We start from the raw sequence: 23,600 nt of genomic DNA on the forward strand, positions 1-23,600 counted from the left end.
AATAACGAATTTTAAAAATAGGTCTTTTTGATCGGGTCAATGAGTTGTCCAAATCTAACCAAACTTGGTTTGGGGTATCCCATTTGTAGTTAGAGTCTAGCACAGAAAGAATTTTTGCTATAGCTTGCCTAGGAAAAAAGTTAGTTTTTCATACGGAAATTTGCGAATTTCGCAAATAACGAATTTTAAAAATAGGTCTTTTTGATCGGGTCAAGGAGTTGTCCAAATCTAACCAAACTTGGTATGGGGTATCCCATTTGTAGTTAGAGTCTAGCACAGAAAGAAATTTTGCTATAGCTTGCCTAGGAAAAAAGTTAGTTTTTCATACGGAAATTTGCGAATTTCGCAAATAACCAATTTTAAAAATAGGTCTTTTTGATCGGGTCAAGGAGTTGTCCAAATCTAAGCCTAGGAAAAAAGTTAGTTTTTCATACGAAAGTTTTAATTATTTCGAATACATTGCAATTATTCAATTTTAAAAATAGGTCTATTTCGTCGGATCAAGGAGTTGTTCAAATCGAACCAAACTCGGCATAGAGTATCCCCTGTTTACCTAGAGTCTAAAACAAAAAGAATTTTTGCTATAGCTTGCCTAGGAAAAAAGTTCGTTTTTCATACGGAAATGTGCAATTATTTCAAATAAATAATTTTAAAAATAGGTCTTTTTCGTCGGATCAAGGAGTTGTCGAAATGGAACCAAACTCGGTATGGAGTATCCCCATTGTATGTAGAGTCTAAAACAAAAAGAGTTTTTGCTATAGCTTGCCTAGGAAAAAAGTTAGTTTTTCATACCGAAAGTTTTAATTATTTCGAATACATTGCAATTATTCAATTTTAAAAATAGGTCTATTTCGTCGGATCAAGGAGTTGTTCAAATCGAACCAAACTCGGCATGGAGTATCCCAAGTGTATATAGAACCTACAACGAAAAGAATTTTTGCTATAGCTTGCCTAGGAAAAAAGTTAGTTTTTCATACGGAAAGTTGCGAATTTCGCGAAAGTCTTTTTTATCGGTTCAAGAAGTTGTTCAAATCAATTCAAACTCGGTATGGAGCATCCCCTGTATATATAGAGTTAAAACAAAAAGAATTTTTGCTATTGCTTGACTAGCAAAAAAGTTAGTTTTTCATACGGAAAGTTGCAATTATTTCAAATAAATTGCAATTATTGAATTTTAAAAATAGGTCTATTTTGTCGGATCAAGGAGTTATTGAAATCAATCCAAACTTGGTATGAAGTATCTCCTGTGTACCTGGAGTCTAAAACAGAATTTTTGCTATAGCTTGCCTAAGAAAAAAGTTAGGTTTTCATACGGAAGTTTGCGAATTTCGCGAATAGCGAATTTTAAAAATAGTTCTTTTTTATCGGGTCAAGAAGTTGTTCAAATCAACCCAAATTTGGTATGGAGTATCCTTCTTGTAGGTAGAATATATGACAAAAGGAATTTTTTCTATAGCTTGTCTAGCAAAAATGTTGGTTTTTCATACGGAAATTTGCGATTATTTCAAATAAATAATTTTAAAAATAGGTCTTTTTGATCGGGTCAAGGAGTTGTCCAAATCGGACCAAACTGGGTATGGAGTATACCATGTATACCTAGAGTGTAAAACAGAAAGAATTTTTGCTATTGCTTGCCTGGGAAAAAAGTTAGTTTTTCATACGGAAATTTGCTATTATTTCGTTTAAATTGCAATTAATGAATTTTAAAAATAGGTCTAATTCGTCGGATCAAGGAGTTGTTCAAATCGAACCAAACTCGGCATGGAGTATCCCCTGTTTACCTAGAGACTAAAACAAAAAGAATTTTTGCTATAGCTTGCCTAGGAAAAAAGTTAGTTTTTCATACGGAAATGTGCAATTATTTCAAATAAATAATTTTAAAAATAGGTCTTTTTCGTCGGGTCATGGAGTTGTTGAAATGGGACCAAACTGGGTATGGAGTATCCCATGTATACCTAGAGTGTAAAACAAAAGGAATTTTTGGTATAGCTTGCCTAGGAAAAAAGTTACTTTTCATACGGAAATTTGCTATTATTTCAAATACATAATTTTAAAAATAGGTCTTTTTGACCGGGTCAAGGAGTTGTTGAAATGGGACCAAACTTGGTATGGAGTATCCCCAGTGTATGTAGAGTGTAAAACAAAAGGAATTTTTGCTATAGCTTGCCTAGGAAAAAAGTTAGTTTTTCATACGGAAATTTGCTATTATTTCGAATAATTTTGCTATTATAATTTTAAAAATAGGTCTTTTTCGTCGGGTCAAGGAGTTGTTGAAATGGGACCAAACTGGGTATGGAGTATCCCATGTGTATCTAGATTGTAAAACAAAAAGAATTTTTGCTATAGCTTGCCTAGGAAAAAAGTTACTTTTTCATACGGAAATTTGCGAATTTCGCAAATAACGAATTTTAAAAATAGGTCTTTTTGATCAGGTCAAGGAGTTGTCCAAATCTAACCAAACTTGGTATGGGGTATCCCATTTGTAGTTAGAGTCTAGCACAGAAAGAATTTTTGCTATAGCTTGCCTAGGAAAAAAGTTAGTTTTTCATACGGAAATTTGCGAATTTCGCAAATAACGAATTTTAAAAATAGGTCTTTTTGATCGGGTCAATGAGTTGTCCAAATCTAACCAAACTTGGTATGGGGTATCCCATTTGTAGTTAGAGTCTAGCACAGAAAGAATTTTTGCTATAGCTTGCCTAGGAAAAAAGTTAGTTTTTCATACGGAAATTTGCGAATTTCGCAAATAACGAATTTTAAAAATAGGTCTTTTTGATCGGGTCAAGGAGTTGTCCAAATCTAACCAAACTTGGTATGGGGTATCCCATTTGTAGTTAGAGTCTAGCACAGAAAGAATTTTTGCTATAGCTTGCCTAGGAAAAAAGTTAGTTTTTCATACGGAAATTTGCGAATTTCGCAAATAACCAATTTTAAAAATAGGTCTTTTTGATCGGGTCAAGGAGTTGTCCAAATCTAAGCCTAGGAAAAAAGTTAGTTTTTCATACGAAAGTTTTAATTATTTCGAAATCATTGCAATTATTCAATTTTAAAAATAGGTCTATTTCGTCGGATCAAGGAGTTGTTCAAATCGAACCAAACTCGGCATGGAGTATCCCCTGTTTACCTAGAGTCTAAAACAAAAAGAATTTTTGCTATAGCTTGCCTAGGAAAAAAGTTAGTTTTTCATACGGAAATGTGCAATTATAAATAAATAATTTTAAAAATAGGTCTTTTTCGTCGGATCAAGGAGTTGTCCAAATGGAACCAAACTCGGTATGGAGTATCCCCATTGTATGTAGAGTCTAAAACAAAAGGAGTTTTTGCTATAGCTTGCCTAGGAAAAAAGTTAGTTTTTCATACGGAAAGTTAATTATTTCGAATACATTGCAATTATTCAATTTTAAAAATAGGTCTATTTCGTCGGATCAAGGAGTTGTTCAAATAGAACCAAACTCGGCATGGAGTATCCCAAGTGTATATAGAACCTACAACGAAAAGAATTTTTGCTATAGCTTGCCTAGGAAAAAAGTTAGTTTTTCATACGGAAAGTTGCGAATTTCGCGAAAGTCTTTTTTATCGGGTCAAGAAGTTGTTCAAATCAATTCAAACTCGGTATGGAGCATCCCCTGTATATATAGAGTTTAAAACAAAAAGAATTTTTGCTATTGCTTGACTAGCAAAAAAGTTAGTTTTTCATACGGAAAGTTGCAATTATTTCGAATAAATTGCAATTATTGAATTTTAAAAATAGGTCTATTTGGTCGGATCAAGGAGTTATTGAAATCAATCCAAACTTGGTATGAAGTATCTCCTGTGTACCTAGAGTCTAAAACAGAATTTTTGCTATAGCTTGCCTAGGAAAAAAGTTAGGTTTTCATACGGAAGTTTGCGAATTTCGCGAATAGCGAATTTTAAAAATAGTTCTTTTTTATCGGGTCAAGAAGTTGTTCAAATCAACCCAAATTTGGTATGGAGTATCCTTCCTTTAGGTAGAATATATGACAAAAGGAATTTCTATAGCTTGTCTAGCAAAAAGGTTAGTTTTTCATACGGAAATTTGCGATTATTTCAAATAAATAATTTTAAAAATAGGTCTTTTTGATCGGGTCAAGGAGTTGTCCAAATCGGACCAAACTGGGTATGGAGTATACCATGTATACCTAGAGTGTAAAACAAAGATTTTTTGCTATTGCTTGCCTGGGAAAAAAGTTAGTTTTTCATACGGAAATTTGCTATTATTTCGTTTAAATTGCAATTATTGAATTTTAAAAATAGGTCTATTTCGTCGGATCAAGGAGTTGTTCAAATCGAACCAAACTCGTCATGGAGTATCCCCTGTTTACCTAGAGTCTAAAACAAAAAGAATTTTTGCTATAGCTTGCCTAGGAAAAAAGTTAGTTTTTCATACGGAAATGTGCAATTATTTCAAATAAATAATTTTAAAAATAGGTCTTTTTCGTCGGGTCAAGGAGTTGTTGAAATGGGACCAAACTGGGTATGGAGTATCCCATGTATACCTAGAGTGTAAAACAAAAGGAATTTTTGGTATAGCTTGCCTAGGAAAAAAGTTAGTTTTTCATACGGAAATTTGCTATAATTTCAAATACATAATTTTAAAAATAGGTCTTTTTGACCGGGTCAAGGAGTTGTTGAAATGGGACCAAACTTGGTATGGAGTATCCCCAGTGTATGTAGAGTGTAAAACAAAAGGAATTTTTGCTATAGCTTGCCTAGGAAAAAAGTTAGTTTTTCATACGGAAATTTGCTATTATTTCGAATAATTTTGCGATTATAATTTTAAAAATAGGTCTTTTTCGTCGGGTCAAGGAGTTGTTGAAATGGGACCAAACTGGGTATGGAGTATCCCATGTGTATCTAGATTGTAAAACAAAAAGAATTTTTGCTATAGCTTGCCTAGGAAAAAAGTTACTTTTTCATACGGAAATTTGCGAATTTCGCAAATAACGAATTTTAAAAATAGGTCTTTTTGATCAGGTCAAGGAGTTGTCCAAATCTAACTAAACTTGGTATGGGGTATCCCATTTGTAGTTAGAGTCTAGCACAGAAAGAATTTTCTCTATAGCTTGCCTAGGAAAAAAGTTAGTTTTTCATACGGAAATTTGCGAATTTCGCAAATAACGAATTTTAAAAATAGGTCTTTTTGATCGGGTCAAGGAGTTGTCCAAATCTAACCAAACTTGGTATGGGGTATCCCATTTGTAGTTAGAGTCTAGCACAGAAAGAATTTTTGCTATAGCTTGCCTAGGAAAAAAGTTAGTTTTTCATACGGAAATTTGCGAATTTCGCAAATAACGAATTTTAAAAATAGGTCTTTTTGATCGGGTCAAGGAGTTGTCCAAATCTAACCAAACTTGGTATGGGGTATCCCATTTGTAGTTAGAGTCTAGCACAGAAAGAATTTTTGCTATAGCTTGCCTAGGAAAAAAGTTAGTTTTTCATACGGAAATGTGCAATTATTTCAAATAAATAATTTTAAAAATAGGTCTTTTTCGTCGGGTCAAGGAGTTGTTGAAATGGGACCAAACTGGGTATGGAGTATCCCATGTATACCTAGAGTGTAAAACAAAAGGAATTTTTGGTATAGCTTGCCTAGGAAAAAAGTTAGTTTTTCATACGGAAATTTGCTATAATTTCAAATACATAATTTTAAAAATAGGTCTTTTTGACCGGGTCAAGGAGTTGTTGAAATGGGACCAAACTTGGTATGGAGTATCCCCAGTGTATGTAGAGTGTAAAACAAAAGGAATTTTTGCTATAGCTTGCCTAGGAAAAAAGTTAGTTTTTCATACGGAAATTTGCTATTATTTCGAATAATTTTGCGATTATAATTTTAAAAATAGGTCTTTTTCGTCGGGTCAAGGAGTTGTTGAAATGGGACCAAACTGGGTATGGAGTATCCCATGTGTATCTAGATTGTAAAACAAAAAGAATTTTTGCTATAGCTTGCCTAGGAAAAAAGTTACTTTTTCATACGGAAATTTGCGAATTTCGCAAATAACGAATTTTAAAAATAGGTCTTTTTGATCAGGTCAAGGAGTTGTCCAAATCTAACTAAACTTGGTATGGGGTATCCCATTTGTAGTTAGAGTCTAGCACAGAAAGAATTTTCTCTATAGCTTGCCTAGGAAAAAAGTTAGTTTTTCATACGGAAATTTGCGAATTTCGCAAATAACGAATTTTAAAAATAGGTCTTTTTGATCGGGTCAAGGAGTTGTCCAAATCTAACCAAACTTGGTATGGGGTATCCCATTTGTAGTTAGAGTCTAGCACAGAAAGAATTTTTGCTATAGCTTGCCTAGGAAAAAAGTTAGTTTTTCATACGGAAATTTGCGAATTTCGCAAATAACGAATTTTAAAAATAGGTCTTTTTGATCGGGTCAAGGAGTTGTCCAAATCTAACCAAACTTGGTATGGGGTATCCCATTTGTAGTTAGAGTCTAGCACAGAAAGAATTTTTGCTATAGCTTGCCTAGGAAAAAAGTTAGTTTTTCATACGGAAATTTGCGAATTTCGCAAATAACGAATTTTAAAAATAGGTCTTTTTGATCGGGTCAAGGAGTTGTCCAAATCTAACCAAACTTGGTATGGGGTATCCCATTTGTAGTTAGAGTCTAGCACAGAAAGAATTTTTGCTATAGCTTGCCTAGGAAAAAAGTTAGTTTTTCATACGGAAATTTGCGAATTTCGCAAATAACGAATTTTAAAAATAGGTCTTTTTGATCGGGTCAAGGAGTTGTCCAAATCTAACCAAACTTGGTATGGGGTATCCCATTTGTAGTTAGAGTCTAGCACAGAAAGAATTTTTGCTATAGCTTGCCTAGGAAAAAAGTTAGTTTTTCATACGGAAATTTGCGAATTTCGCAAATAACGAATTTTAAAAATAGGTCTTTTTGATCGGGTCAAGGAGTTGTCCAAATCTAACCAAGCTTGGTATGGGGTATCCCATTTGTAGTTAGAGTCTAGCACAGAAAGAATTTTTGCTATAGCTTGCCTAGGAAAAAAGTTACTTTTTCATACGGAAATTTGCGAATTTCGCAAATAACGAATTTTAAAAATAGGTCTTTTTGATCGGGTCAAGGAGTTGTCCAAATCTAACCAAACTTGGTATGCGGTATCCCATGTGTAGTTAGAGTCTAGTACAAAAAGAATTTTTGATATAGCTTGCCTAGGAGAAAAGTTAGTTTTTCATACGGAAAGTTGCGATTATTTCGTTTAAATTGCAATTATTGAATTTTAAAAATAGGTCTATTTCGTCAGGTCGAGGAGTTGTCCAAATCGAACGAAACTCGGTATGGAGTATCCCAAGTGTATATAGAATCTACAACGAAAAGAATTTCTGCTATAGCTTGCCTAGGAAAAAAGTTAGTTTTTCATACGGAAATTTGCGAATTTCGCAAATAACGAATTTTAAAAATAGGTCTTTTTGATCGGGTCAAGGAGTTGTCCAAATCTAACCAAACTTGGTATGGGGTATCCCATTTGTAGTTAGAGTCTAGCACAAAAAGAATTTTTGATATAGCTTGCCTAGGAGAAAAGTTAGTTTTTCATACGGAAAGTTGCTATTATTTCGTTTAAATTGCAATTATTGAATTTTAAAAATAGGTCTATTTCGTCAGGTCGAGGAGTTGTCCAAATCGAACTAAACTCGGTATGGAGTATCCCAAGTGTATATAGAATCTACAACGAAAAGAATTTCTGCTATAGCTTGCCTAGGAAAAAAGTTAGTTTTTCATACAGAAATTTGCGAATTTCGCAAAAAACGAATTTTAAAAATAGGTCTTTTTGATCGGGTCAAGGAGTTGTCCAAATCTAACCAAACTTGGTATGGGGTATCCCATGTGTAGTTAGAGTCTAGCACAAAAAGAATTTTTGATATGGCTTGCCTAGGAAAAAGGTTAGTTTTGCGTACGGTTTTTTTTAAGAAAAAAATCAAAAATATAGAGTTAAAAATGGGTGGGACGCCTTTCGGGCGTCAAGATTTTTCGGTGCTCTCCCTCTCCTCTCCCCTCGTTCTCTCGCCCCTGTTTTCGTCTCTCGTTCGTCTCTCGCTCGTGTCTCGCGTTCTCTCGCTCGTCTCGCGTTCTCTCGCTCGTCTCTCGCTCGTCTCTCGCGTTGTCTCGCTTCGGTCTTCTGGTTTGAGTCTATGATGTGTGTTTATGATGTATGATATATGTTTATGTTGCTTTTAGCTTTCTTGAATGAGTGTCAAAGAAAAGTCTTATCAAAAAAAGTCTCATAAAAAAAAGTCTTATTAGAGGTTTATTTTATTCTTAATACTGATAGATAGACAGCTAGAATTTCGCTCACGCCAGCAAAAAAGGATGTCTACTATTAGTATAAAGATGTTCATGTACCTCACGTAAAAAAAGACTTTTTATGTGGATTTGTGGACTCATGGAACCCTGGCATCTGCATCTTCAATGGGCATCTACAAGCATAAGGTTAGTTTTTTAGTCTGGACATGAACGCACGAATTTTTGTGCGTTCATGATCAGACTCTCGTACGAGAGTCTGATCATGAACGCACAAAAATTCGTGCGTTCATGTCCAGACTCTCGTACGACAGTCTGATCATGAACGCACTAAAATTCGTGCGTTCATGTCCAGACTTTCGTGCGTTCATGTCTAGACTTTCGTGCGTTCGACAGACTTTCGTGCGTTCATGTTCAGACTTTCGTGCGTTCATGTCCAGACTTTCGTGCGTTCGACAGACTTTCGTGCGTTCATGTTCAGACTTTCGTGCGTTTTTTGATGTTTCCAGACTATGTAATTTTGAACGCACGACGCCCCCCTCGTGCGTTCATCTTCGGTCTGGACATACTCGCTTCCGTCTGGGACCTCAGCCTGGGAAACTTACGGTTAGCATAAACAGCTTTTTTCTGACTGAGTATGAAAGGAAGCAGTGGTTAGACTCCAGTACTGGGACAAACAAGAGAGGAAAACTAGAGTAACATAATCGTTTAGTTATAATAAAGGAACATCGCCAATAATATCAAGGGAAATTAACAAAGAAATTATTAGCATTAAGGAAATGAGGAAGAGAAAGAAAAGATTATTACTATTCTATCGCCGCCTGCTGCGTTACACGTTGAACTGTGAAATTGATCACTTTCTTTCCCATCAAGTTGTTGCTGATGAGGTTTAATAATGAGTTGTTGGCAGTGTTGATGTTGTTTATTTTTGTTTACCGTCATATCACAAGGTGGCAACTGATGATGCTGATAATGATGACTTGAGGTGGCATGTAGTTGTTTATTGCACAATTGAGTATTAGCGGATAAGGTTGAAGGCAGTTGCGAGTGGAGGTGGTTATTAGAAGAGACAAAATTGGAAATGGAAGGAGAGAAATTTTGCTGAAACAGTCTATGTGTTACTACTCCTACAGATAGAGAAAGAAAGTTTAATGAAACAGCAGATAGATTAGTAGTTGTAATAGGTTCGTAATACGTCATGTAATAGTTACTGGTACAAATAATTGTTGGAAAAGACCACGTGTACAGAAACAAACTATAGTATCAAAATAACTGATTATCCACTATAGGTGCACTTTGAAATTAAAGACTCCCTTTGAAAGGCGCAAAAAAAATCTACTCTTGGAAACTGGAAAAGGTGCTGAAATCTTCAATCCCTGATGCATGTGAAAGAGGATAATATACATCAGTAGTAAGTAAATACTGTCTTAAGAGAGTGGGGGGTTATCCTACGATACTTAAACATGGGATAATAGGGGGTTATCCTAGACGGAAAGGGATTAACTTTCATTCTTTACCAGATGTGACTATTTCCAAGGCGGCAAACTTGTTTTCGGTCAAACTTTGTTCTAAATTTCGTTCCGATAAGAGCTGCAAGTGAACAATTTATTGAAACGTATTTTAGCACTCATAAACACAAAATTTACACGGTTAGGAATTCAAAAGGCGCAATTTACGTAGTTAAGTACAATAAGTTTATTGTCTGCGTGCAACTTTAAATGCTGGTTCTTCTTCATAATCGCTACTACTACTACTTTCACTGCACTCATTAGCTTCATAATTAATGAATGGGTTAGGGGAGGAAGAGCTGGAGCTGGTGGTAGCATCGAAATCTACGATATCATCGCTATCAATATCGTCCTCGTTAATAATACTTGTCATTGCAAATCCCGGGTCAGGTGTTTCCCATTCTTCCGGGCTTTCACTTATTGTTGTATCAGGTACAACAAAACTATTATTATGGTCCCAGTTTGGACTCGAATCTAGGAGAAGGTGAGCATAATTTTCTACATTTTCGTAGTCCCACTCTACTTCATCGCTATCCCAAGAAAAATCTTCGACTCGGCAATGATCAATTTTATAGTGGCCGAATGGTAGTGTTTTAATTCCCTCGTTCAAAATGTGGCGTTTATTATCAAAAGCAGAGAGACATATTTTATTCGTTGAAACCGTTTGTAGAACATGCTTTTCCGAAACAATCCTTGTGTTTTCAGCGCGCAGTGTACTACCAGTCACAAGTGTATTATTGTAGTCTGCATGTCGAAGCAAATTTTGGGCTGCTCTTGTTATTCCTTTGGCGGACATTTTTCGGTTACCTATGAACAGAAAAAAGCAGTCAAATTATGACAATCATACAAGGTTAGTTGGTACTTTGTTAGTTTTTTCTTGAATCATTAAACGTAAAATACTCACTAGTGGAAGTAATGCTGTACAGCTTTGGCTTCAGGCATATAAACTCTTTTATATAATCCCCAGCAAATTCGTCTTTGAATTTTAAGACGACGCGCTTATTTTCTTCGCTGTAGAGTTCGTGATCTTCTGGGTAATTTGAGAAGTCGAATTGATCAAGAACATTGCTCTCCTTCAGTTCACGGTAGAGATCTTCACAATTGATCCGGTATAGCAAGCTATCAGTATCACTATAAAGTAATCGACAGTCAAATGAAGATCGCATTGTTCCATAGTGAAACTGATACATGTAGTATTTCGCTAGATCAAGTATTGTGGCCCCTACTATAGTTGGTGTATCCCAATAGATCTTTCTTGGGCGGGAGGAGAGAGCTGCCATAATCTCGCCAAACACTTTGAATTTTTCAAACTCAAACTTGCTTACTATGGTTAGGGTTCGTCTTGCGTCTCTCGATTTTCATCCGTCGACGTTTCGATTCGCAGTTTTTCCCATAAACGGCGTTGTTCATTAGTTTATAGAAACTCTCCTCAAATTTATTCGAAGCCGCTTGTCTCTTCTCACTGTTCAGGGTTATATAGGGTGTTAACCAATTGTTTTGAGTAAACTGTAGCACACGATGCATTTTCCTCACGACTAATCCCAAGTTAACATACAGTTTCAACAGCTTGTAATGCAGCACATAATGGTCTTTGTCGAAGAAAGTCTGCAACAGTTTTGGAACTTTTGAGGGGGGTAAGTTATGACTCTCTCGCAAATTCACTTGGTAGTCACTGAGCCAGTCATCCTCAACAATATTTTTCGATGGTGCGAGGGGGAAGTCTTGATGGTAATCGTGTAGACTTGCTGGATAATGCAAGTCGACTTCCACGAAGTAACCGACAGGGTTATCATCAGGACAGTTTAGTATCTCAACCAGTGTAATATCAGAGTTAAGCGTAAAATCTGACTGAGGGAGTTTTTCATTTTGCATGACGCCACCGTATAGGTTATTGGCGTCCACGCAGAAGCCAAATGTCGAGGGTTGTGAAGAGTCGTAATCTGGTAAATATTTATTATTTGCTGTAAACTTTCTCATCTCGTAGACTGAACATACTCCCCCACGTACTGCTCCTTCTATCATATCGAGGTGCTCGCGTTCTGTAAGCAATTCGACCTCCGCCTTGCATATTCTCAAGGATGCTTCCTTAGCCATATTTGGCAGTGTGTAAAAGTGCATGCAATCGAGTTTGTAGGTGGAGAAACTGAGCTCTCTGTGGAATTCACAAACGCATGCGAGAAGAGCGCAATCGGTTTTCAGGTATGCATCGTGGTAGTCTTGTAGAGTTTGGCAATTCAGAGTGTTCCACATGGTCTTGGCGTGGTTCAAGTTTTCTTGAGTTATTGTTACTGCGTTTCCTTCTAAAGTGTTACGCCATTCATTAAGAGGCGGTAAGGATTTTTCACTGAACTTTTCTCGACCGCTAACATATGAATAGGGGTAATATCCTTTTTGCTGCAGGAGCTTCAATTCTGTTGAGGATAGGTTAGGAAAGACAGAAGCAAGTATTCCAAAACGATCTCTTGGTAAAATGTCAACCAACTTTTCGAGAGACGAATTCATCATTTTGAATGAATCAATGAACCTCAGATTTTCATACTTTTTGATCACTTTTCCATCATCTAGGGTTATGGTCTCCACGAGTACTCCAAAATTCACGGAAATGTATTTTTCATCAGTAGATGGAATTACACTTACAGTGGTCGTTGGCTCACAAGATTGGAGGGCTAAACAAATGTGATGAAGGTCATAATTTTGTATATTATGACCCACCACAGGGGTAAAGTTGACGTTCCTTCGTGCTCGATTGCATTTTTCATGAGCCCAGCCAAGAAATTGTCCGCTGTAGTGGCAGTGATCCAGATCAATTGATGATTGTTCATCATTATCGTCAGAGGCTTCGTTACATATCCAACATTCGCTAGCTGCACTTTTCGGATACTGGCTACGGTCACCTCTGAAGAAAGGAAAAGCTCGTTTGCGCTTGTATATATCCTTGGCTAGTGTGTGTAACATGTTTACAAATTTAGTAATGCAATCTTCAGAGCTGTCCACGTGGAAGAAGATGGGTTTTGTTGAGTAGTGATCAATTACCGCAAGTGAAAACCCACAGGGCTCGTGTTTTTCAATAACTCTGGTGTATGAGTTGTTCCCGTGGGGCGTGCATCCTGCTACTGGATACAAGAAGGATTCGAAGTCAAAGTAAATGACTAATGGAACAAACCAGGTAGCGGCCAAGTTTTTGAATTTATATAAATTTTTTCCCGGAGCTGGTAATCGAACAACAGCCGGCGCATTTTCACAGCAGGTTTCCATATGTGCGGTAAGCTTTGCAAGGCCTTCTTCACACAACCAGAAACAATTCCGGCAAATATGGAACGCAAAGCGAAATTTGGTATTTCGGAGTTGACAGACTACCTTAACCAAGTTGGTAATCAACACATAATGGTAACAGTCTGCTTCGTATAAAAGCAAAAGATCCATTGTGAAGTTTGAGACAAACTTTGACACTCTGAGTGGAAATAAGTCTCTACCATCATAACCAAAAACGTTGATTCGAACTTCATTTAGATTTTCGAACTGATTGATGTCTTCTAGCCCCATGGGCATATCGAAGTGTCCAGTTGGTTGATGAAGGTTGGCTTGCTTGTACGTTTCGGGTGAAGTTTTGTCTGTGTTGTAGTTCCTTCCTGGTCGATCTAAGCTAATATTGTTGTGCATATGATATGCAGCAATATAGCAGTAAAGGAAGCAATTTGCGTCCTCATGGTTACGAATATTAAGTAAACCGCGGCAATTTTGTAACTTTGATGGTAACGCAATGTAAGACGAGCCAGTTATAGGTCGGTAACGGGCAAAGTTCACAATTATTTTGATAACTTTCTCAAGCACCCAACCACTACCATTAGACGCAAATGTCGTAAGCACTATCATCATCTTCTCGACCATAGTCCAGAAGGTCTCACTGCTAAGTCCCTGACTATACACCGGTGTCATGAGCGAATTTGCATAAATTTCAATAAGCTCATCTTCCTGATCTTCGTTTTGACTCGGCTTTCGAAGTTGAAGATGAGCACTAAATTGAACTTTTTGTGATCCTTGTGATAGTTTTTGTTCTATAAGCGAATCGATTTGTGGTTTATGCTGGAGCATGAACTGAATAAGGTCTGTGTTAGCTTGGGTTGGTGATGCCGGCAGATGGTAGCTCTGAAGGGTACCATTAAAGGCAGTTTCGGCCGGCGCTTGAGTTGGTTGGAATTGATCGCCAAAGACAGGTAAAGAATGCAAAGAACTCATATGCTGAGCAAATAATCTGGTGTCGTTAAAGCCCATATAGCAGGACCGACAACAATTTGTAAATTTTTGATGACAAGTCCTCATGTGTTGTTCCAGTTCAGAAAGTTTTCTACAAGTGAATGAACAAATACAACAGGTAAAGACTGGTAAACCTACTTCGTCGGGACGGGATGGTAGCGATGCTCATGGCGAGATTGATTTCCTCTGTTTGCAAAAGTTGCCGAACAATATTTGCAATTGAAAACCATAGTTAAAAAATTCAAGATTCAAAAGTTAACAGAGATAATGACAACTTTCGTAAACATGTAACTCAACTTCAAATGGCGAATTTATTTCTATTCCACACGAGGTTCATATAAGACGCGCGCAATTCAAACTTTCAAAATTTTCGAATTTGATTGGATAATAAGAGCGCGTCCCCGCTTTAGTCAACTACTATGAACATATCAAGTTGCGTTGAACGTAAAGTAGCGCTTGACTTTACGTTTCTCACTGAACAACACTGACATGATAAAACTTGTTTGTTATTTTCGAATTATTAGTACAATATATAAAAAGATTTTTTTAAAACCAGGGGTAGTTCTTTTTAGTTATTAGTTATATGTGATGTAAGAAAGCATATCAATTGCAATTTTTTGATTTGCTAACTTTTAGGTTTAGTCAAAGTAAACTTTTATGAATTTTCAATGATCTTTCAATTAAATATTTTAATCTTTTTTCTTCATTTTCATAGATAATATGCTCCAATGACATAAGGGTAGAGGAAACATTTGTGTTTGAATCCGTTAGATGTAATATTACACTCCAGTAGCCTACATAAAAAGAAAGTTTTGATTTGATTTCCATAGAATTTTTGAATAATATTGCAAAAACATCGCTTTTTTGTACACTTTGTTAAATTTTAAGTACAAGGGATGCTTTGGACGGTTATCATGCACAGTTTTATTACTGTCACGGTGTTTGAACAGCTAAAAAATCTACTAAAAACAAATGAAATGTTCAATTTTTTTCGCTTAATGTTGCAAAAAAAGCGATTTTTGTATTTTTTTTACTGTAGATGCCGATGGGTGCGTCTGACGATGTTGGTCATCATAACCAAAAATGCTCCCCGGGCACTAAAACGCAGGAACCGACAAGAAAAAAGCCCTCATCTTTATCAGGAAAAAAGTTAGATTTTCTGTCAATCATGATCAATCAATGTCATCACATGACAGCCAATGACAAGCCCCCTGTTGCAAGCATTTTTCGATGACAGCTGTTATGAGATGATTTTATCTCCAGCCCCCAAAAAATCGGTTTTTTAGAAAAAACCTGGTGTATCATTATTATTTCGGGTACTTCAATTGCTAATTAATGCCAGATGTTAATGAGACGTTAATGTCCAGATGTTTTGAAAATCGGTGAAGGAGCCGTTTTTCGACCCTGACCCTTATGACCAAAAGTGACAAGCATGTACCACTGATTACAAATCCGTTTAAAAAAATGGGAATTTTTCTTTCGTTAATTACTAATTAGACTAATTAGTTGCTAATTAGCTGTTAATTAATGGTTAATTATCTCATGAAGGATTGAGTTTATTTTGACGAGCGTTATGAGCTTTTTTGTAGTACAGTGTCTGATGGTGTCAATCCAATAGTCAGTTTCATCCCAACTATCTGTTGGAGCCGACTTTTTTGGGGTCAAAGGTCACCATGAAAAACAAAAAAAAATTTTTTTTCGTTTTTTTTTCAACTTTTTTAGAAGAAATGTGGTCAATTTTTTTATTCATATCGGTAGCCCACAAAAAACAGTTGGTAATGGCGTTCAGGTTTTGAGTTTTCGTTCCGTCGAAAAAAATTTATTAAGCAAAAAAACCGGAAAAATCTCAATTTAAAAAAAAATCCTTTCTTTTTTTCCTCCTTTTTGCTGAAAAAATGATGTTTTACTAGTTTAACTAACACCTGAAGGTATACCCAACAGGAGGGCTGATATTATATCAGCATATGAAGAACGATTTGTTAAATGAAGTTTTTGTTTGATAAGGACTTTATGCATTTTTTGAAGCTTTTGTTCAAACCTAATTTTACATTTCAATAGCTTTCTCAACAAATTTTCTCTCAACCAATCAGAAGCTTGTTTGCTTCCTGCTATATATTCGAACACGTTTGAACATGTCCATTTTGGAAATTGTCTCCCAACTTTGTCTCACTAAACAGTACTGTTTTTGTGAACATGTTTGAACATGTCCATTTTTGTAAAATTCTGATTCTAAAGTCTGCTAGCTATGTAAAAACATTAAAAGAAGAGTGTCAATTAGCGAGCTATTCACAAAAGATAGTAACACAACACACCAAAGTGCAAAGGAAAAACAATTCAATATTAAATAAGTTGTTAGAGGTCAAAAAAGTCCATTAGAGAGTCTTCTTGTTTTCTTTTTTTTGGTGCTGCGCACACTACTGGAGTTTCTGAGCAATTGGGTGTCTTGACATCGACTGAATTTGTTTGGGGTTGTGGTGTCTGAAAGTTTGAACCAGATAAAATGTTGACATCAAACTGACTTGCAAAATTGTCAGAGATCTTGTTCTTCCTCTGGAAATCCTCAAAGAGTGACGGACTTGGGGTTGGAGTAAAAGTTGGGCTTGGATCCACAGCAGGAGTTGTTGGAACACTGACTGAAACACTCGGTGGCTGACTGTCCGGTGAGGATGGTGATGATTTGACACCCCACATATCACCCAAATTTTCATAGGCTTGATATGTACCGAGTTGATTCTCGAATAAGGGCACACAATCGCAGTCGTATCTGTACAAGATACGTCTCACTTCCTCCGGCAAAGTTTCTTCAGTCGAATGCATTTGTGGTATAGTTTTTGGTGGTAAGTGTCCTCCAGAAGTAATGATACTGGATTCAGCCGGCTCCGTTTTTTCCGGTAGGGCAGCAATAGCGTTAATAAATAGCTTCGGTATCAAACAATGCTGGTATGTGTACCACAAATCGTTTTTTCTTTTCTGTTGTATCAGAACGACAAAATTTTCAAACACGGTTTGGTAAACAAGAGTTCTCTCAAAAGAGATAGCAGACTCCGAAAGAATTTTCACGGACATTGTTTTCAAGTTCAAGTTCGATTCAATAGTTAACTGTTAAGTAAGAGCAAAAGAAAGAAATGAACACAAGTACAAATTTCTTTCCCAACATGTGTTTCGCAAGGTTCGCCTTATCTAAGACCAAACAAATGATTGGAGCATAATCACACCTAGTTGCCTAATATATTGTATATAACATGTGGTTAGCCACACTGTTGTTCCTTTACAGAGGAATTTGGGGTCACATCTGTTTTGTATTGGTTTTATGTAAATTGTGTGTGGTCTCTGCACTATACTATCTAGGGTCACATCTGTTCCAAATCAACTTGTATGTAAAATACATGGGTGCCTACACAATTAATGGTTAACTATCTCCCACACAGAAGTGGGGGTTGTGGTAGTAAATTTATTGCTTTCTATACAAAACACATGTACTTGTTATCTTTGTTCTCAAGTAGGTTCTGGTGGTTTATAGAGGTATGGTTTTAATTAACTATTATCTAAAAATGAACACAAGTACAAAATTCTTTCCCAACATGTGTTTCGCAAGGTTTGTCTTTTCTAAGACCAAACAAATGATTGGAGCATGGACACACCTAGTTGCATAATATATTGTATATAGCATGTGGCTAGCCGCACTGTGGTTCCTTTACAGAGGAATTTGGGGTCACATCTGTTTTGTATTGGTTTTATGTAATTTGTGTGTAGTCTCTACACTATACTATCTAGGGTCACATCTGTTCTAAATCAACTTGTAATATATATGGGTCCCTACACTATTAATGTTTAACTCTCTCCCACACAGAAGTGTGGAGTTGTGTTGATAAATTTATTGTTTTATATACAAAACACATGTACTTGTTGTCTTTGTTCGCAGGTAGGTTCTGGTAGTTTATAGAGGTATGGTTTTAATTAACTATTATCTAAGGTCACATACGTATAAAAGTCTAAAATTAACAGTCTCAAGTACGCCGTGGGGCGTACTTGAGAATGTATTTACCAATCACTTGGATTTAATTAAAAATATGACGACACTGGTTTGATCCCAACTTGCCGCGCCTCTTAACTTCGTGGTTATTTACATTAAGAGCAAGTGATAAAACAAGTTGCCTACCATGCCTTTTACTTCCTCAAAAGACACACAGTTTGGAGATTGCTATTTCGACATTTCCCAAACAGAAAAGCGTTTGGTCAGGGCAACTTTAAAAACGTACGAGAGAACCGGAACATTTGTGTTTCTAAAGTTGTTCAAGAAAGCGGCCGAGGATTACGAGTTTGAACAGAGAATTTCTCTGACTCTAGAAGAGTTTGGAAATTTAGTCAAAAAAGCAGAAAAAATACGTGAAGCTGCTGCAACGCAAGATTCAAAACCACCCCCAGCAAAGAAGCAGAAATTTGATCAGTGTAGTAGAGATGGTGGAAGCAATGTTTGAGCGATCTCCCAACTATTTCAAACAATTTCAAAAGCAGTTCAAGTTTTTAATTGCTGATGAAAAGCCAAACTTAACAGCTTCGAATAACTATGCTGTGTGTCCTCATTTTGAGTCTGAATTTTGTCAGTTACCAACTAACCATTTTCACGTTCTGATTGAGAGTGCAATCGATGTTGAGACCATGAAGCCAATCAAAATTTTTGCAGTTCCCTGTCTCTTCACTACCTTCAGACACTTATTTTCAACCTCAACGAGTCTGGAATTTAAAGGAGATACATTTTCAAAATTACAGCTTGCCGTTGACTTTAATAACAAATCTGGAGAGAAAATGGATACAGCAAATGTACGCAGGCGACTTCCACCCTTGGCAACAGCGGCAACCAAACTATCAAAATCTACAGCGGTCACTAGCGGAATCTCAAAAACATTGGCGAGATCTACATCAATTGTACCACAGAAAACAATTCACAATTTTGTATGTTCTACAATTTCTTCGAAAACTCAAACTGATCAATTTAGTAGTGAAACTTTAAAAAGAGTGGAATCAATTTTGAGTGGTCCTCATTCTGGTGCTTTTTGTCAGATTATGGATATTTTTATGAGTGGTTTTGGAAAACTAAACATTGATTCTGATTTACTATTTGTTCGTCTTGTATATGAAGAAAAAATTCAGTTTTAAAAAAAAATTTATTTCACAATATTAGTTTTGTTAGAGCATCATGTGAAGAGCAAAGCGAATCAATTGAAAATCACTACAATTTACAATTTGTCTATCATCAAATATTAAATGAGCAATAAAAATACAAAAGAGTCCACACAATTCTGAGTTTTGACCTTGAATTGGTTGGTTTTCAAGTAATTGGTGAAACTGTACATTATTTTTTGCAAGTCGTTGATAAATATTCTTGTAAGAAGACAAGGATCGTCCAAGGGGATCAGCAAACAGAAGATGGTCGTTCTTTTTACAAATGAGGAGCCAGTGCGTACCAGGACTTTGAGATTTTGACGCATTTACTATTAAAAAAGTATTTGATTTCAATTTTGAAGGAAAATTGTCTGCTGCAAATACACCTCGAAATTTGTGCTTTAGTTTTTGACATCTCTGAATTAAACCATTAATATCATCTTCGTCCATCATCAGTTTGTTAGAATATGATTTTTTGACACTCGTCGCGCAGTATCAACAAAAATTGTACTAGCTTTTTCTCCAATAATAAAAATTTCAATGTTGGTCGGTAACGCTGCTGAAAACTTCAACTCGATAGATATGGAGCAGTTTGTTAGCTCCGGGTGTATAAAATCATGAGAAGCTTGTTGGGTGCTAGTCAGATCAAATACCATTATAAAATGGTTGGGATAGTCTGACAGACTTATTCCGTGTCCATTGTCAATATAGGCTAAATCCGATATTGTATTAAAATAAAGGCGTTTGTTATCAGTTGTAGATATTGGGCTATCAGCCACTGGTAACCCGTTGCGATAAATATATATCTGTTCCAAGTCAAATTTTTGAAAATAAAAAGGATTTTGCATGTTGTTGCCCAAAAAAGCTTCGTTCGTATTGAGACAAATTGCTAGTCTTCGGATTGGCTCTCGTGCAAAAATGTCCTCTTGCTTCCAACTATGCAGACCAGTTGAAGCCAAAAACGTCTTTGTCAAAGTTTCAAAGTAGGGATAGGCAGCAGGGCTAGTAAGCAAGGTTTTTTCAATGGCAGACACGACCTCGTCATTCAATGTCATCTTGCGAACGTACAAATTAGCTTCAACAATTTTCACCTTGTAATGTTTTGCAGCATCATCCGAAATGATAACAAAATCATCAATAGATCTTCTGAATGCAATACGAAGAGTTACACCACTGAGCAGATGTTTATCACATGTGAAAAAGTCTACCGCTACTTTACCATAAAAAGTGCATTCTGCTGACTCTCTGACCGAGTTTTTTCTTCGAGCAATTTCACCTGCTTTTATTGCAGATGGATCTTCTTCGTAAGAATAGCCTTGACATGCCAACCAAGTGTTCTTTGCGTCTTTGTTATGTGAGAACTCAGTTTCTATAAAACTCTTGTGTGCGTAATTTCCATTTGCGTTAGAGATTTTTAACCCGTTGGCTGACACTGTCCAGTCAGAGAAAATTGAATGTAGCACATTATTGCAAAAGTATGGAGCATCGGTTTTAGCAGTGTCAGCAGTAGCTGCCCCGTCATATTTGAGATCAGCTCCCGAAGACTGAACAATTTTGCATTTGACTTCAAAAAATTTTTTGTAAATCAATAAAGTTGTTACGGTCACCAGTTACCTCGAACTCTAACATGGGTCCATCAGGACTATAAACAGGTCCCAATTTTTGACAAAAACTTCCATCGAAAGTCACCAAGAGCGCCGGCTTCTCAAACAGATCCAAAGAGCTATGGGTTGCTTCGTTTGGTAACAGGTTAGCGATCATATTTAACTTGAGAAAAGAAATCAGACCGACTTCTTTTTGGAACTTTTTGTTTTGAAATGACCAACTTTTGTTTGGTTAATCTTTTTCTTGGTGATTTTTTTGAGCGACTCCTAATCGTTTTTCTTTGTTGCCGAAATCTTGCTCCCCCTGTTTGTTTTTTAACAGTGTTGCTTATTGTATTTTTGAGTGCTTGTTTGGGTGATTTTTTACTGCTGACAACGTCTAGCAGCTCTGGAACACTTTGCTTTAAAAGTTCTTTTCCAATACGTTTTGCAGTAGGAAGAATGAAACGTCGAGCTAGGGGCAAAGCGACCCGCCCAATTCCCGCAGCTAATGCACCAAAACCACTGCCTCTTTGCCGGTAGTGGCCAGAGAAATGTGGTAAGGATGTTGCTTGGTTAGCGTAGTAAGAGTCCATGCTTATTGGAAAATTTTTTGAACTGAAGAGTTAAAATGACTTTACCGGTTCCCGAAAAGGGAACCAATTCTCCCGTTTCTGTGCGAAGCTCAATCGATATTGATTGTATGGTGTTTGATAAGAGTTTTTTGTAATCTAAATTGGAAAAAACAATTCGATGAGTTGGTTCAAGCTCGCAGACACTACCGTTTTTCAGACGTTGTTTTGAATCAATGACTCGAAGCAAGGGGGCTTTTGTATCACCGACGTACTGGTACTCAATAATATTCGTATATATAAAAATTAAGTGCTTTCCCGAGCAAAGATCAACGGGAAATTCTCCATAGTACGCTGCCGTTTCATCACTTTTCATTAGTCTGTTTGATGTTGCGCTTTTCATTTTGTACCCGATGTGTACTCCACTGCCATCTGGAATGCCCGAAAAACCAATAATGCTGGGAATTTCTTTACTGGGAAAAGTAATTCCTTCATTTTTACCCATCAAAATTTCAAACTTTCCAGTTTTCTTGATCTCTCTGAATGAAAAGTTTGGTAGTCCAACAGTTCGTTTGATAGTAGTTAGTATGTCAACAACTGAATTATAAGTTCCTGTCATGATAGACAATTTTTCACCGTTATACGGACGAGAGATCACATTGGCTTCGGTAGCCCTTTTCTGGCTGTCTTCGTACCCTTTTAAGCTATATACTACCATGTCTCCATTTACAATATGCTCAATTTTTGTGGGGAAAATGATCTCGCTGAGAGCTACTCTCCAGTCACCAGCGAGTTGAATTTCATCATTGAAAAAGTTTCGAAATGAACTGAGGGTGTTAGAGTCAAAAATTTCCATTGAAGCAGATGAAATAACATGCACAGTGAATTCATCGGTGAAACGGTTTTCACTCATTTTTCTCTACACGAACAAGCTGTAACTCTGGTTGATAAAATTTACCATCAATCTTTTCACCGTTTGCATCAATAAGTGAATACGTTGGCGGATTGAAGGTTGCTAAGCTTTCTACTTCAAAAACTTCGTCGGTGAAAGATTGTTTATACCCTTTCCTGAAGGCTTCGTCTTTTTTGACAATTCTAACAAAATCTCCAACGTAAAATTTGGGTCTCTGAAACTTGATTGTTTGAGCGCTCAACGAGACAAGTCGTGGAACATCCTTTTTAGTGACTTTATTTGGAGCAAGTTTGGTTACTCGGTTGACTCGTGAATTAATTGTTTTCACAAATTGATCCAGTTTATCTATGTAGGAGTATGTCCACTTTTCTTCAAGGTACTTGTAGATAATGTTTTTTAGTGACCGAATGTTCCGCTCTGCGAATGCAGACTTTTTTTCACTAAAAGTGCTGTATAAATGAATTCCTCGTTTGTTGCATAAGGTTTTGAAGGCTCCAAGAAACTCTGTACCATCATCAACCCATACTTTTTGTGGTTGCTTGTTTTTTATCATTTTTTTAAAGGCCGAGGCAGTTTCCGTTGCATACTTTGTTTTTAAGGGCTCCACACGAAGGTATCTGGAAAGACAGTCGACCGCAACCAATAAATATTTAACATTTCTGTTGTATTTTGCTAGTTTATCCACAAAAGCCAAGTCAACGGACCAAATTTCATTTATGTCTTTTACTATTACTTTAAGTCTTGGAAATCGTAAACGAATTGGGCGATATTTTGTAAAAGATGACTTGGTTTCCAAGTATGTCTTAACTTTACCAAATGATAATTTGCTTTGGGTTTTTAATCGCTTTGGGTTTCCAAACGATGCAGGTCCCTTCAAATACAGTTGATCCAACGTTTTTTTCTCAGAAGAAGTAAGACCATTTTTGCTGTTTGGTCTCTCCTTCTGCCGTCTTTTCTCTTGTGCTCGTTTTTCTTTGGTTGGTAACTTGATAACCGCTTCCTGATTGTCCTCGTGGGCTTGCAAAAATTTCTTCTTCGCTTTCGGATGCTTCCAAGATCTGTTTGGCATAGGTATTCGAAACTAAATGAGGTGGAAGATCGAGAGCTAATAATGCTCGAGAATATTTTTGAATGTCAATTTTCTTTGTTGACTGCTGTGTGTTATACAAAAAAGTTGACGCTTTTAAGCCAAGTGGTTGGTTATCAATATGAATGATACCACCTGGATCTTCAATGGATATTGTCGGGGATTCTAATATCTTGTTGAGAATGATTTCTGCTCTTCCGATTTTATTTTTCTCCATCACTCCCAAATCTCTCATTATTGACTCAAA

The 23,600-nt window shown here is 36.5% G+C and overlaps 3 protein-coding genes across 5 annotated transcripts in view; 1 reads left to right on the forward strand and 2 right to left on the reverse strand.

Moving 5' to 3' along the window:
• The window catches only part of LOC142335302 (putative protein-lysine deacylase ABHD14B), a 568,842-nt gene that overhangs the window by 144,570 nt on the left and 400,672 nt on the right, over positions 1-23,600 (forward strand). The window lies entirely within an intron of this gene.
• The window catches only part of LOC142335236 (uncharacterized), a 144,865-nt gene that overhangs the window by 68,704 nt on the left and 52,561 nt on the right, over positions 1-23,600 (reverse strand). The window contains exon 7 of one of the 2 annotated variants that reach the window (XR_012758863.1): positions 9,081-9,374. The exons of the other annotated variant lie outside the window; for it this stretch is intronic. The gene's annotated coding sequence lies outside the window, so the exon portion shown is untranslated. The remainder of the gene's footprint in view (positions 1-9,080; positions 9,375-23,600) is intronic. 2 annotated transcript variants of the gene reach the window in all.
• On the reverse strand, positions 9,735-11,016 carry LOC142345746 (uncharacterized). The gene is made up of 2 exons (XM_075398047.1): positions 10,686-11,016; positions 9,735-10,588 (listed from the first exon to the last, which is right to left on the reverse strand). Exons 1-2 carry the CDS (start codon positions 10,969-10,971, stop codon positions 9,969-9,971), a joined length of 906 nt encoding a protein of 301 aa, XP_075254162.1. The 5' UTR covers positions 10,972-11,016; the 3' UTR covers positions 9,735-9,968.

Source organism: Convolutriloba macropyga, chromosome 1 (assembly GCF_964194025.1).
Source record: "Convolutriloba macropyga chromosome 1, txConMacr16.3, whole genome shotgun sequence".
NCBI lineage: Eukaryota > Metazoa > Xenacoelomorpha > Acoela > Convolutidae > Convolutriloba > Convolutriloba macropyga.

Excerpts from the sequence above, each read along its gene's own strand:
- LOC142345746 (XM_075398047.1), bottom strand. The coding sequence starts at position 10,971 with ATGTATCAGTTTCACTATGGAACAATGCGATCTTCATTTGACTGTCGA. Across the intron at positions 10,589-10,685 it reads GTACAGCATTACTTCCACTA|GTAACCGAAAAATGTCCGCC; the intron begins GTGAGTATTTTA and ends TTCTGTTCATAG.